A 12169-nucleotide genomic window follows, 5' to 3' on the forward strand; every position below is an offset into this window, starting at 1 on the left:
TGAAAGGGAAGTTAGGTTCTTGGAAATTCAAATGTGAAAATCTCAAAACAAAAATTGTTCCAACTCATCAAAGGTTATATGAATTAGGCAAGCATTCCTGGTATGAAATGTTCTAGGGCATGGTTCCTGTGGAACCGAACGATGCCTTAGTCGTCTTGAAACGTTTAGCTTGCATTGATGTAAGGTGGTCGCGCCTAAGCAAAAGGGCCCGTAGCCTAGTGGTTATAAAAACCTCAGTAGCACCTCAGGTCTTGGATTTGACTCCACGTGGGAGTGAATATTTCAGGATTTATCAACGTTGTGCATTTAGTGGTAGGTGATGTTCCCGTCGATAACGAAGTGCCTATGCTGACTTCATCAATCTCAAGGATTTGCCAGCTCAGTCTTCAAAGATGCTCATATGTGTAGGATTTGCATGTGAAAAAAAAGAAGTCGTGCCTAAAATTCAATCTTGTTAAACGCTTTGCTGATATAAAGGTAGAAACCTTTTCTTAAAAGAAAGAGAGTTCCCTAGAACACCGTTCTTTCCTGATCGCAAAAGCAGTGCAAAAAATTGCCAGATTACAATTTTCTCGAGTATCGCGCACCTCTTCTTCAGAAAATAGTAGGATGTGCAGTTTCACTTTGGTTGAAAGTTGAAACGAACAGCACCACAAAATTCAGGCTACAAACAGAAACAAACATGCAATCCTGATCGTAGTGCTAATTCTGAAGTGGGGGGCTCCAATCCCAGCCGGGGCCCACGATTCTGCTACCGGATGCTAACAACGAGGTTCCTGTCCACGAATTTGGCACCTCCGACCTTTCCCTGCATTGTAGGTGGCAATTTTATGACGCGCCTCTGATCTCCAGCTTCAATCAACAGTTCTGATCCACCTCTATACTGCATTTTTCAGACAAAACAACAGACCAATAACTCAGCGTCTTCAGGAATAATCATTACCAATTAAACTCAATGGCTATTAGCCCTGTCCCTTAATTGCTTTCAATAAAAGCAGAGATCTTCTCTTTAAAAAAAAACTATTAGCCTGTTCAACATGCCCTCTGCAGAACATATCGAAAACCAAATATTATAATTAACAGTGGGCCAAACCGGCCCATAATATTGGAATAGTATGCTAGTTTACTTCAGACGACTAGCATGCAAATACAGATAGGATGCGTTAGTCTGTTTAAGACCATACTAGCTCATGCAAAGGGGAATACAGATTTGCACATGCCACTTGCAATTGAACTTTTCTATAGTATGTAAAGACAGGCAGATAGTGGATTTTTTTTTAAATGAACCAAGCAGAAGAGCTGCTGATTATATTAATAAAGAAGAAGACCTAGACTGGGCTTACAACGGTACCGTAGAAAGCAACACATTACGACTAAGACAACTCAGCCAACAACATGCCGCCGACAACATGTGCAAACAACAACAAAGACAACCATATCAACATCAACCCCTATGACCCATTAAGAAGAGGCAAAGTGACCTCCACCACAAGGTCCCCGAAAGCATGACCATTTAAACCCATCAGTGGCTTGAGAAGGTCCGACAGCAAGACCCATTACGCCACTTAATGAATAGTACCCAGTACTCACTAAAATGATGTTGATATAAGCAAGATCAGCAGCATTGCTAATGAAACCGCATGGAGACAATATGAATGTAGCAAATGTGGTTGGTCGTGTGGTCTCATCTAAATACTATTCAGGAAGTTCAGATCCCAAATCTTCTTGTCTTGTCTGTTGTTTTTATGGTTCTGCATTTGCTGTTACAAAAGGCTCGAGTGAAGACTAAAACTTTACATCAAGAAAGCATGATTTCTGGATAATTAAAACTACTAGAATTTTTATGGTTACACAACATATACAATAGAGAGAGAGATCAATCGTCTTACTTGATATAGCTTGATTTCAGACTTATCAAAGCCTGGCATGAAAAGGGTTACAGATTTCTGAACAGAATCAAAACTGACTGAAGGATACACCAAGGTGGACGTATTCCTCAGTTGTTCCTTTGCATTTTGGCTCAATGAGCTTAGTGCTCTCCTCCAATCTGCAGAAGAATCATTTGGGAGAAATGGCAGAAACGACAAAGACAACGGCAAGAACTTTTGAGCAACTTCTTGGTGCATTTCAGAAGGGTCTTCAGTATATCCAAATGCCCCACATATTTGACCGCCAGCTTGAGTGGTACAACCCCAGTATCGTAATGCAGAGGATACAGAGATTGATCTCCTAGGATCCATGATAAGGAAGCATGCAAGTTTTGAAGGATCGGCAAACCATACTGAGACTTTCTACAGAATTTAGCAACTTTTTAAGTAATATAAAAAATTAAATCCATTGTGTTTTAGCTAAATTAAATCAGGAAAATCTACCTCAAGTAGTTGTTCGATTTCATTCCATATCTCTGTACTAAGTCTTCCCTCACTAGTTTTCCCACTTGGCCTTGCAGAATCATATACTAGTTTCAGTAATGAAGGAGAAGCAAGTCTTCCCATGTCAGTCTTCTCAGCTAGGTTCCTCACATACCTCAAGTAAGACCTGTCTTTTGTAGAGCATAAAATTAAATTTTAGAATCCAGCCTTTTTTAAGGGAATATTCAGAATCCTGATTGAAGTCAAGGTTATGGCCAAGCAAGGAGAACATATACCTTGCTCGATCAGTAGCACCTATCAGCCGCAGAATTTCCTCCGTATTGTTGCAATCATACACGATCACATCAAATTCTGGTTGTGAATTACTCCTTCCAGCTGAAAAGAAGTGAAGGAGCTTCTGAAGAGCTAAGACTGAACAGATTGAATCCATTCCAGGTAAAACTCCAAGTTCCTCTCCTACAATCTATCGCAAGGAAAACAGCGACCAAAATGAATGCTTTATCCTCACCAGACATGTTATAGCAAAGTAATCACCTACCCCTTCAAGGATTCCTTGAGTAAAATTGACCTGGGCGTCTACCTTCTTCATCCGGTCCAGGGGTTCAAGCAGCAACTATGATTCAACAAGAAAACAGTCTTCAATATCAAGACATATTCCAGAATATCACAGGTTCAAATCCTGAACATAAGTGATTTCTTTCAACAAAGTATTTTACCTTACTAGTCTCCAGCTTTATGGCCGAGAGATTGGCCGCACACTCGGTCAGAGAATTCCCAATTTTACTGCCCATCAATTGCTCCGCGGTAGGATCTTGGGACTGAACAACCAGGCATGTCTTGAAGCCTTCACTTGCATAATACTACAACATGAGAAAGAACAAAACAGAGGCAATTTGTTCATGACCAACATACTGGATGATTCATACATTACAACAGACCAGAACCACTCTCTAAGGCTTACAATTTTACAATAGATATACTCAGCTCAAAGCTGTTACCCACAGCATCATTGCTGTTCTCCAGAGCAACATTGCAGACTTGCAGTCTAGTTTTTTAGCAAGTCATCGATGCATCAGCGAGCTCACACCAAAACTAAGATTTGTCATCAAAATAATAACAAATACGATCAAGGGATAGAGTCATAGAGCAAATTTGTCACCTGAGCGGCGATGGTGGCCGCGGTAGTCTTGCCGGAGCCGCCCTTGCCGAGGAAGGTCACCAGCTTCGGCAGCGGACCGGCGCCACCGGAACTGGCGACGACCACACGCTGCCTGCGACCTCTCCGGTGGGCCACAGCGTGGGCATGCCTCGCCGAGACGACCAAGGACGGCGCCATCCGCCGCCGACGCGGCTTTGCCTCGCGATTTGGTCGGGATTTCGGAGGTTGCTCGGACAGTCGACTCGACTCAGAATGAGAGGATAGATAGGAGTCAGCCGGTCAAGGACATAGAGATCTCCGGTACATAAAGCAACAACCCCCCCCCCGCCCCCCCCCCCCCCCCCCCCCCCCCCCCCCCCGACCTGCAGCCTCTCCCCCTCTCCGAATCCCACCCATCACGCGAGTTCCCCGCCGCGATGTCCGATCACCGGGCAAAGAGGCCGTCCGACGGCGCAGCCACGGTGGCATCGCCGGCGGCGAAGCGCGCCCGTGACCCGTCCGCGCCGGCGTTACCCACGAACAAGGAAGCTCCCGACATGCCCCCCAAGATTCGCATCTTCTGCGAAATCCTGGCCTCCCGCGCCGACGACGCGAAACTGATAGCCGAGCTCGACATGGCCGACATCCGCGTAACCACCGCTGACGTCGAGCAGGTGCTTCCGCTTCTCCTACGCTCACCCGCGCGCCGCCCGCCACCTTCTTTCGCTGGGCGGGATACAAGCACCTCGGCCACGAGCACTCCCCCTACTCGTGGAACCTCCTCGTCGACATGCTCGGTCAAAATCTCCTCTTCGAGCCCATGTGGGACACCGTCAAAATCATGCACTCGCAGCGGGCTGCTCTCGCTCGCCACTTTCGCCTCCATATTCTCCTCCCTGGCGGCGACCCCCGGCGGTTCCCCGCTCAAGCATTCATGGACATGCCGCGCTACGGCATGACCCGCGACACGCCAGCGCTCAACTCGCTCCTCGCTCCGCGCTCTGTCGGTGCCAACCGCCTCGACGACGCCCGCGCCGCGATCCAGTAGCCCGCGCCGAGGCCGGCACGCCCCCGGATGCCGACTCCTACGCTATCCCTCCTCGAGGGCTGTGAGGCTGCCGCCGACCCGCGGGTTGCGCGCGTGGTGTTCGACGAAATGGTGCAAGCCATTGGCTTTGTTCCTGACAACGTGCCTGCCTATGACTCCTTCCTCACTACCCTTGTTTCAAGCGACTCCTCCACGGCGCTACCAGAAGCAATGCAGTACCTGCTTGTCTTAAGCAGGCGTGGCTGTTCTCCAGGAGAGAAGTTCTTCCGTGCTGCTCTCACTGCACACCTTAAGGCACGACAATTGCTCGGTGCCATGGACCTCTGGGATGACTTTGTTGGGCGTCGAGGACTTGTCCCAGATATGGAAATGTATAACACAATGATCATGCTGCAGGGCAGTCTTGGGCAGGCTGAGGTGATAGTGAATTATCTCGACGATATGATCTCCAATGGAGTGTTCCCTGATACCAACACATACAATGTGGTCCTCCAGCTTTTGCTGAAGGGAAGGAAGCTCCGAGAGGCAGCTGCAATATTTAGTGAGATGGTCAAGAACGAATGTTGGCCAAACGAGGAAAATTGTTCACTTGCACTTCGCATGTTTTTGGATACACGCTATTGGGAGACTGGGATCAAAGTCTGGAGCTGCATGGTGGAGAATGGCTTGCCACCTTTAGAGGAGTGTGGTAACATGCTTGTATCAAAGCTGAAGGATGACAGGCTACCTGAGGCATGCAAATATGCAGAAGACATGATTGATCGGGGTATCAAGTTTGAGTTCATCGACACTGTCCAAGCTGAAGCAGTGCCTGCAGAAGATTAAGAAAGGAGAGATCCATGATCACCTACTTAGAAAATGGAAGGCACATTATTTGTTGAGCTCCCTTGTATGCGTAGCCTGATTAAAGACGGGTAGGAATGGGATCTTATCTTAGTGTTGACACTGAGGTTCAACTTTTTTCACTCTGTACGTTTCAAACAACAGTTGGAAGTCCCTTTCTACATGGAAATTATATATTAATGAGTTGGAGCATTTGGGTCTCAAGGAATGAACAGATCTTCCAAGGAATTCTACCATCTATATCTAATTGCTGGGCCTTTTTCAAGAAAGAGTTTGCTCTGGTTACCCATAGAGCAAAGAAGAAATATTTCCCTTTTATAGAAGAATGGCTAGAGCGCCGATTGTAATCTTTTTAATATTCTTTGTATCCTTTTTTGCTTCCTGTTAAATTTTGTTGCTTGCACATTTCTTTTTTCTTCTATTATTAATATATTTTAACCAGTAGGGGGTACCCCTCCTGTTTGTGGGAGCTTGTCTTAGCTGTCTGGTTGCAATTTAGGTAGCTGTTCCTTTGATGTATTTGCAGAACTATCAATGCAACAGTCTAGGCGTAAAAGTGCATTGTAACATTACCAGGTGAAAATCGTTTGGTATCTTGACATTTTAAGCTCCCAGCATGTCTTCGGTCTTCCGTTTGGTATGGTTTCGGAGAGTTTCAGTTCTCTCTTTTCCTCCTTATGATGCAGTTTGATTATTGAAAATTTGTAATGGTTGTTCCGTTATTGCATTTGGGGTCAGAGTGAGTAATGCAAAGTTTAATCTATATAAGTCAAGCTCTTCTCTATAAAATGCATTAAACATCCCACATACAGTAGGTTGCACTTCACCACAACTCAGGCCACATGCATGCACATGAGAGAGGAAAGCCAGGTATCATTGTTGTTATTTTTTGGTTTAAGTGGGCCCTGCGTGATGCCTGCCTATTGTAGCTTGTCTCGATGCTGAGTTCCTGGCTTCCTGCTTTTGGTTTTGGACATCGATACACACACTGTGGTTAGTCTTATGGAAGAAAAGGAAAGACAACCCATCTGGGCTAGGGCTCCTTCTGGGTAGCTGCTCAACACCGCCTCATTGATTTCTTCTTCTGATAATTCAGCTGTGAGCAGCATGTTCTCCTTCCTCATCTTCCTTCCAAAAACCATCTTTCAAAGACAGCTCCTCTCTCCTCCGGTCCTCAGTTTCAACATAACTTTTTGGTCCTCAACTAGGCAGAGTATGGTCCTTCTAGAACAAAAATGAGTTTTTTCTATGCCTATGGTCACCACGGTCTGAAATATATGTTGTATCCTGATCCTCTTCCAATATGTTACGGCCCTAGTGCCTTGGTGCCTGAAATATAGAGCATGTCGAGCTTTCATTTGCTCTGGTGCCCTGAACATTTCAAGCTCCTTAGCAATTCCAACCATCCTCTCTTTCTCGCTACAAGACAAAGTCCTACTCTCGGCAGCAATGTATAACTTTGTTGAGTTTCTAAGAATTACGCGTTTATGTCTATTTGGGGCTGCCACTACGTTGGTTGTCAATCTCCGAACCACTCTGTCATGGCACCTTTTCATAGGTTGCTTTAGGTCTGCCATGCTTTTTTCACAATTTCTCTAAACCCCTCCCTCTCTCGGTGGCAGTTCTAAGATTTCAATCATAGGATATGGTCCTAAGTGATGCAATTCGTTAACAATGCAATACAACAATGATGTAATATGAATGATGATAAAATGGTCAGGTGTGTTATCTATTAATACGATTTGTTAACATTCATGTGCAAGTGTACAAAGGTTGCCATCGCCAATATGTTGATAAGCATATTAGTTTTCTTGCTTCTTCGTTATCTTTATTGAATTGATTCAGCGTGGATGAAGAAATCTTTTATGCCTTATTGAGCAATCATAAAAGAAGGTAGGTCATTGCTCCTTTTAATGTTGTGACGTTCTACAAAAGTAAAATTTATTACCACCCTCTGGCCCAAATTATAGGCCATTTTGGCTTTTCTAGGTACGTAGCTTTTGAAATGCATCTAGTAGATATATAATATGTCTAGATGCATAATAAAAGTTGTGTATCTAGAAAAACTAAAACATTCTATAAATTGGAACAGACAAAGCAATTATCAAGTAATTTATGGATAATTTTTTTTTTCTAAAAATGATTATTAAACAAGATCAAGACTCGAACTTCACAATTGATACTATCATGATTGTTTGGAAGGAAAAAAAAGAGTCAACTTTATATATTTATTACCTTACCTAACTCGTTCTATCATTTCTTATCTTGTGCTATGTGCTTTGGTTCATTGGCCTTAGAAGAACTATAGGTAATTTTCTCGTTCGGATGAGCACTTGAGCTTAAGAGGTTGCTATTTAATAAGTGTTCTAGATATATAATATATTATAGGTATGAAAGGATCAAGATGCCCAAGAGGAAGGTAAATTTGGCTAATTCTAAAATTTTTTGCAATAAATAAACCCTACACTTAGCCCACTTCACCTCTTGTGCCTGGAAAGTGATTCTATTAATCTACCGCACAAAAGTTTAGTACCCTAAGTTCCAATCCTACTCTAGCATGGCAATTCTAAAAATGTAAAGACAAGAATTGAATTGCTCAAATGTAAATGCTTAAAGTAAAGAGAGGAGAAGGAACGCGGCGATGTTTTGCCGAGGTATCGGAGAGTCGCCACTCCCCACTAATCCTCGTTGGAGCACCCGCGCAAGGGTGTAGCTTCCCCTTGATCCGCGCAAGGATCAAGTGCTCTCTACGGATTGATTCTTCGACACTCCGTCGCGGTGAATCACCCACAACCTCTCACAACTTGAGTTGGGCCATCCACAAGCCCCGCCGGATGATCACCAAACTCCCAATCACTACCAAGCCGTCTAGGTGATGGCGATCACCAAGAGTAACAAGCAAGAACTCTCACTTGACCACAACAAGCCTAATGAGAAGGGTGGATGCACACTTGCTACTCTCTTTTCACTAATGAGGCCTTAATCTTGGATTCTCAAATCTCAATCACCTCACTAGGCTCTTGCTCTCCTTGACACTCTCAAAGGTGTTTCTCAGCTATTGAAATGAGCAAGAGTACTCCCTTGAATGAATAGAGGAAGTATTTATACCCCCCCTCAACTCCGCCTATGGTGGGGCGTCTTTGGTGTCCCAGCATAGCAGGTCCCAAGCCCTGGTAAAGGAGAAGGGTTATGTTAGGCATGGCGAGCCAATGTAAAAACTTAGCCACTTTAATGGAGATGAAACCCGAAAGAAAATTGTTGGGGCGTAACCCTCTTAGCGACGCGCCATATCGGAACCCGGATATGGTGTTAAATGGGTAAGGGCCGGGTCATCACCCCCGTGACGTGCCGTGTCGTGATCTGGGCATGGTGTCAAGTGACCAAGGATCGGGTCGTCGCTTCCTTAGTGGCGCGCTACATCGGTGCCCGGGTGTAGTGAAAAATGAGCAAGGGTCTTCGCATCTGAGTCGACGGGTGCGAAGGGTAAGGAAGCTAGTCGAATCAACTAGGATCCGTTTAGGTAGTTGGAATGTAGGGTCACTTATAGGTAAGTTAAAAGAATTAGTTGATACCACGACTAGGAGGCGTGTAAATATATTATACGTTCAGGAGACTAAATAGAAGGGTCAAAAGGCGAAGGAGGTGGATAATATAGGTTTCAAGCTTTGGTATACAGGGACAGTCATGAATAGAAATGGAATAGGAGTTTTGATTGATAAGAGCCTCAAGAATGGTGTGGTGGGAGTGAGAAGGCAAGGAGATAGGATTATCTTAGTCAAGCTTGTCATTGGTGATATGGTCTTGAACATAATTAGTGCATATGCCCCCAAGTAGGCCTCGACGAGAGTGCTAAAAGACAGTTCTGGGAAGACTTAGATGGCCTGGTTAGAGCTATACCTAGTAGTGAGAAGCTTTTTATAGGAGGAGATCTTAATAGGCATGTAGGTACTATAAGCGTAGGTTTTAAGACAGTTCATGGAGGTTTTGGGTATGGTAGTAGAAATCAGGAGGGGGAGAAAGTTCTAGACTTCGCGGTAGCTTTTGACCTGATGATAGCCAACACTTTCTTTAGAAAGAGAGAATCTCATCTAGTGACCTTCAGTAGCGGACAACACTATAGCCAGATTGACTTTGTCCTCGCAAGAAGAAAGGACAAATGAGCATGCTTGGATTGCAAGGTGATACTAGGGGAGTGTGTTGTTTCTCAACATAAGCTTTTGGTGGTAGATTTTCGTTTTCAGGTGCGTGCCCGTAGGGATAAACAAGCTAAGATTGAAAGAACAAAGTGGTGAAAACTGAAAGGGGAGACGTCAGAGGTATTCAGGGAAAGGGTTATCAAAGAGGGCTCTTAGAAGGAAGAAGATGACATAAACAACATGTGGGACAAGATGGCAACCAACATTCAGAAGGTGGCCTCAGAGGTGTGTGGAGTAACCAAAGGAAGTGGACATGAGGCTAAAGATACTTCGTGGTGGAACGAGGAAGTCCAAAGGGCTATTAAGGAGAAGAAAGAATGCTATAGATGCTTGTACCATGATAGGAGTGTGGACAACATAGAGAAGTACAAGATGGCAAAGAAGACTGCAAAGCGAGCTGTAAGTGTGGCAAAGGGTAGAGCGTATGAGGATCTTTACCAACATTTGAGTACGAAGGAAGGAGAGAAGGACATTTATAGGATGGCTAGGGTTCGTGAGAGAAAGACACGGGACTTCAACCAAGTTAAGTGCATTAAGGATGAAAGGGAGCATCTCTTGGTGAAGGAGGATGAGATCCGACATCGATGGCAAGAGTATTTTGACAAATTGTTCAATGGTGAGAATATGGACACAACCTTTCAGTTGGATGACTCTTTTGATGACACCAATAGGCGCTTTGTGCGGAGAATCCAAGAATCTGAGGTCAGAGAGGCGTTGAAAAGGATGAAAGGAGGTAAGGCGATGGGACCGGATGGTATCCCAATCGAGGTGTGGAGATGCCTTGGGGACATAGCTATAGTATGGCTAACCAAGATGTTCAACCATATTTTTTGATCGAACAAGATGCCTGATGAGTGGAGGAGAAGTATATTGGTACCAATCTACAAAAATAAAGGGGATATTCAAAGTTGTACGAATTACCGGGGAATTAAGTTGATGAGCCATACTATGAAGCTATGGGAGAGAGTTATCGAGCATCGCTTGAGAGCAATAATGCGGGTCTCTATGAACCAATTTGGTTTCATGCTCGGAAGGTCAACCATGGAAGCCATTTTCTTAATAAGATAAATTATGGAGCAGTATAGGGAGAAGAAGAAGGACCTACACATGGTTTTTATTGACTTGGAGAAGGCTTATGATAAAATACCAAGGAATGTTATGTGGTGGACTTTGGACAAACATAAAGTCCCAACGAAGTACGTCGGGCTCATTAAGGACATGTACAACAATGTTGTAACTAGAGTTCGAACAAGTGATGGAGACATGGATGACTTCCCAATTAGGATAGGACTACATCAAGGGTCAACTTTGAGCCCTTATTTATTTGCTTTAGTGATGGATGAGGTCACAAGGGACATACAAGGGGACATCCCTTGGTGTATGCTTTTCGCGGACAATGTAGTGCTAGTTGATGAAAGCCAGACAGGAGTGAATCAGAAACTGGAGTTATGGCGGGAGACTTTGGAGTCCAAAGGTTTTAGACTCAGTAGAACTAAAACTGAGTATATGAGATGTGACTTCGGCACTACTACTCGGGAGGAGGAAGATGTTAGTTTGGAAGGTCAAGTAGTGCCTAGGAAGGATACCTTTCGATATTTAGGATCAATGCTACAGAGGGACGGGGATATTGATGAAGATGTTAGCCATAGAATCAAAGCAGGGTGGATGAAGTGGCGGCAAGCGTCTGGTGTCCTATGTGACAAAAGGGTACCACAGAAGCTAAAAGGCAAGTTTTATAGGATGGCGATTAGACCTGCTATGTTATATGGTGCAGAATGTTGGCCTACAAAAAGACAATATGTTCAACAGCTAAGTGTTGCGGAAATGCGTATGTTGCGTTGGATTTGCGGTCATACAAGAAGGGATCGAGTTCGGAACGATGATATACGTGATAGATTAGGGGTGGCGCCAATTGAAGAAAAGCTTGTCCAACACCGGTTGAGATGGTTTGGACATGTGCAACGGAGACCTCCAGAGGCACCGGTGCGTAGTGGAATCCTAAGCCAGGATAGTAACGTGAAGAGAGGCAGAGGAAGACCGAAGTTGACTTGGGTAGAGGCAATAAAAGGAGACTTGAAAGGGTAGAATATACCCAAAGACTTAGCCTTAGATAGGAGTGCTTGGAAGACAGCTATTCACGTGCCTGAACCTTGATTGCTTCTGATGGGTTTCAACTCTAGCCTACCCCAACTTGTTTGGGACTTAAAGGCTTTGTTGTTGTTGTATTTATACCCCCCTCATTCAAAACAAATCGTTATATGCCTGAGTCAGCACTCTACGGGGTGATCGGACGCTCCGGTCAAGGTGACCGAACGCTTCGGTCAGTTCTCCCCGCCACTGAGCTATTAAGTTGTGACCGAACTCTGACCAGCGTCCGATCAGCACTGACCGGACACGTCCAATCAGGATTCTCCCTCTCTAGAACCTTACTGGAGTTGACCGAACTCTGGCACCCAGCATCCGGTCACTTTTCACTCAGCGTCCGGTCGCATCTAGATGACTTCACTTGATCAAATGATATGACTGGACTCTACTGCCAACGTCCGGTCACACCGAGACCAGCGTCCGGTCA

At 44.8% G+C, this 12169-nt stretch overlaps 1 protein-coding gene and 1 pseudogene across 3 annotated transcripts; one reads left to right on the forward strand and one right to left on the reverse strand.

The window, feature by feature from the left end:
• Nucleotides 1–506: 506 nt before the first annotated feature.
• On the reverse strand, nt 507–3835 carry LOC136474662 (uncharacterized protein At1g26090, chloroplastic). Of its 3 annotated transcripts, none has more exons than XM_066472225.1 (7): nt 3532–3835; nt 3089–3232; nt 2911–2985; nt 2648–2835; nt 2373–2538; nt 1890–2291; nt 507–1760 (listed from the first exon to the last, which is right to left on the reverse strand). In XM_066472225.1, the coding sequence occupies exons 1-7, from the start codon at nt 3706–3708 to the stop codon at nt 1689–1691; spliced, it is 1224 nt and encodes a 407-aa protein (XP_066328322.1). In that variant the 5' UTR covers nt 3709–3835; the 3' UTR covers nt 507–1688. The 3 variants fall into 3 exon arrangements, with proteins under 3 accessions (XP_066328322.1, XP_066328321.1, XP_066328323.1); XM_066472224.1 differs by having other exon boundaries at nt 507–883; nt 3532–3834; XM_066472226.1 differs by lacking the exon at nt 507–1760 and having other exon boundaries at nt 1896–2047.
• A 65-nt stretch (nt 3836–3900) lies between these two features.
• Nucleotides 3901–5514, forward strand: LOC136474664 (pentatricopeptide repeat-containing protein At1g71060, mitochondrial-like; annotated as a pseudogene).
• The last annotated feature ends 6655 nt before the right edge of the window (nt 5515–12169 follow it).

This window comes from Miscanthus floridulus, chromosome 8 (assembly GCF_019320115.1).
Source record: "Miscanthus floridulus cultivar M001 chromosome 8, ASM1932011v1, whole genome shotgun sequence".
In the NCBI taxonomy this organism is placed as follows: domain Eukaryota; kingdom Viridiplantae; phylum Streptophyta; class Magnoliopsida; order Poales; family Poaceae; genus Miscanthus; species Miscanthus floridulus.